The following is a 2,460-nucleotide window of genomic DNA, read 5'->3' as shown; positions in this document are numbered from 1 at the left end:
AAGAACTACGGAAAAAAGCACAAAAGAAAGTCTCTGCTATAATCAGCTTCCGAGGTTACTAAAACGACACGTGCTTTCTCTTCTCCTTCTCGGGAGGAGTAAATACGTGTCGATGAATGATAGGGTAAAAAACAATACTCCGTGGCATGCACCGTAGATCTAATGGGTGAAAACAACTGGCCATGGAGCAAGATGATTCCTATGATGAAGAGAGACCTACTTTACGTATTTTCCGAACTGTTCTAAGTTTCTAAGAATCGATCATATCGTTATTTAATACCTACGATGCAGAGATTCAGTAGACAGCTCGTCGGATAGTTTAAAAAACGATACAATGTGTATGCAACAGCATATTGTATAAACTCACTTCACTATGTAAAGCAGCAGTGGCAGTTAGGCGTTCAGCGGGGTCGATGGCGAGAAGCGTCTCGATTAGTGGCAGGGATGACGGCGGGAAGTCTTTAAATGTCTCCGATATGCATCTCTTGTATGAATGTTGAGGCTTGAATATTGTTGCATGAGGCAACCTCGACTTTTTCCAGTATTCTTCTGTAGGAGAGCCACATAACTTGAATATCTTATGCAGCTGCTCAACCTGGGAGATCAAATATGGTAACAATCACGACAAAAGTGACAAAAGCCTAAGAAACATGAACTTATTTACAAGATCAAACGGCATTCGACGAACTGAAGACAGAACAAAAGATGTATTGGTAACGAGCTTCACCTCGGTGCGACCGGGCATGATAGGCTTTCCAGCTAACAGCTCGGCTAAAATGCAGCCAGCGCTCCAGAGGTCTACACCGACACCATAATCAGTAGCTCCAAGAAGAAGTTCAGGAGGTCGATACCATAGCGTAACCACCCTACTTGTCATTGGATGCTTGTGGTTAGGATCAAAGACAGACGCCAATCCGAAATCAGCTATCCTCAGGATCCCATCGTTATCGATCAGAAGATTTGATCCCTTTATATCACGATGCAGCACGTGACGGTTGTGACAATGTTCAAGCCCTGATAACAATTGGTTCATGTAACATTTAACCTGCTAAGTCCATTTGAAGAATTAGAGCTAAATACAGCATCCATTAACGAATCAGATCTCACAGATAGCAAAGAACTTTGTCGAGTAGCTTCGCACCTGCGATTCCGTAAACTTGATCCCAGGGCTTGCAGCAAGTCCAGCCAGATCGTGCTCCATGTATTCAAATACAAGATACAAACTACACGACATCCGGGACGTCACCAAACCTTCGAGTTTAACGACATTTGGATGATCCAAACGCCGCAGAATGAGAATTTCCCGGGCCATAAACTTGACGCTCTCGGGCTCCAAATTGTCGAAACGAACCTTCTTCAGAGCCACAATCTTCCCTGTCAATGAGTCCCTGGCTTTGTACACATTACTATACGTCCCTTGCCCAATCTGATCAACAACAATATTTACAAATTTGGGAATTCTGGTTTTGTTCATAAAAGGAAAGCAAAACTCGAACAGAACTGAAGCATAATTGAATCATGGCGATAAGAACATAAATGGAAATAGCCATTAAATTCCTTCTTCAACTCTGAAGAATCAAACTTAGAACAAAAGGAAACTGTTGATGAGAGAGAGAAATCATACTTTATCAAGCTTCTCGAAACTGTCAGCACGGCGAGGAATCCACCCATTGATAGCTTCGCCGGCGACGGCGGAGAGCCAAGACGGCCAACCAGCGGCGACTTGCTCCCCATGCTTCGGCGGATTACTCAATCTCGGATTCGGCCTCGACGATCGCCGCCTCGGCCTCGAACCTCTATCATCGTCAACCTCGTTCCTACTTCCGCCATTGCGGACATTAGCGGAAGCATCAGCTCGAATCTCACGAACCTCCGCCTTCGCAGAAGCCCTGATTGCCTCATCGGCGTTGGGTCTCTCCTCCGGTCTCTGAACGGGCTTCGCAGAAACCTCTCGCCCAAAAACGCAGCCCATTAAGAACAAACGGAATCGGAAAACTCATTGAATCATCCCCCCATCACATTCCAGCAATTTGGAATCAGAAGACACCGAAATTAAGGGAAAACAGAAACCCTAATGATAAATTTGCGATGGAAATGGGGAATGTGGGAGAAAACGGAAGTATGAAAGTGAATTAATATAAGGAGAAAGATTTTGGAGAGACAAAAGTAATGGAAAGCAATGATTTGGAGTCGGCCACAAATGGAGGCACAGTCAAATTCTTTTAAAACAAATCACAGCTTCATAAACACACCTTTTCAGTACATACAGACATACATACATACATACATACATAAACACCTCCAATTTACTGTTAATAAATACTCAATTTTGTTAACCAAAAACAAAAACTCAACAACTTCTGCTATTTTCAATCACACTCAGTCCACACTGAACTGACTGAGGAAGAAGATGGGATTTTTTTTTTTTTTTTTTTTTTTTTTTTTTTTTTTTTTTTTTTT

The 2,460-nt window shown here is 42.8% G+C and overlaps 1 protein-coding gene across 1 annotated transcript; it reads right to left on the bottom strand.

Moving 5' to 3' along the window:
- Positions 1-47: 47 nt before the first annotated feature.
- On the bottom strand, positions 48-2,303 carry LOC111475677 (probable serine/threonine-protein kinase At1g54610). Its single transcript, XM_023119931.1, has 4 exons — positions 1,625-2,303; positions 1,142-1,426; positions 728-1,045; positions 48-595 (listed from the first exon to the last, which is right to left on the bottom strand). Exons 1-4 carry the CDS (start codon positions 1,970-1,972, stop codon positions 320-322), a joined length of 1,227 nt encoding a protein of 408 aa, XP_022975699.1. The 5' UTR covers positions 1,973-2,303; the 3' UTR covers positions 48-319.
- Between the last annotated feature and the right edge of the window lie 157 nt (positions 2,304-2,460).

This window comes from Cucurbita maxima, unplaced genomic scaffold (assembly GCF_002738345.1).
Source record: "Cucurbita maxima cultivar Rimu unplaced genomic scaffold, Cmax_1.0 Cma_Scf02427, whole genome shotgun sequence".
Lineage (NCBI taxonomy): Eukaryota > Viridiplantae > Streptophyta > Magnoliopsida > Cucurbitales > Cucurbitaceae > Cucurbita > Cucurbita maxima.
Note: the sequence above shows the minus strand (reverse complement) of the source record. Positions and strands in the feature narration are given on the sequence as shown.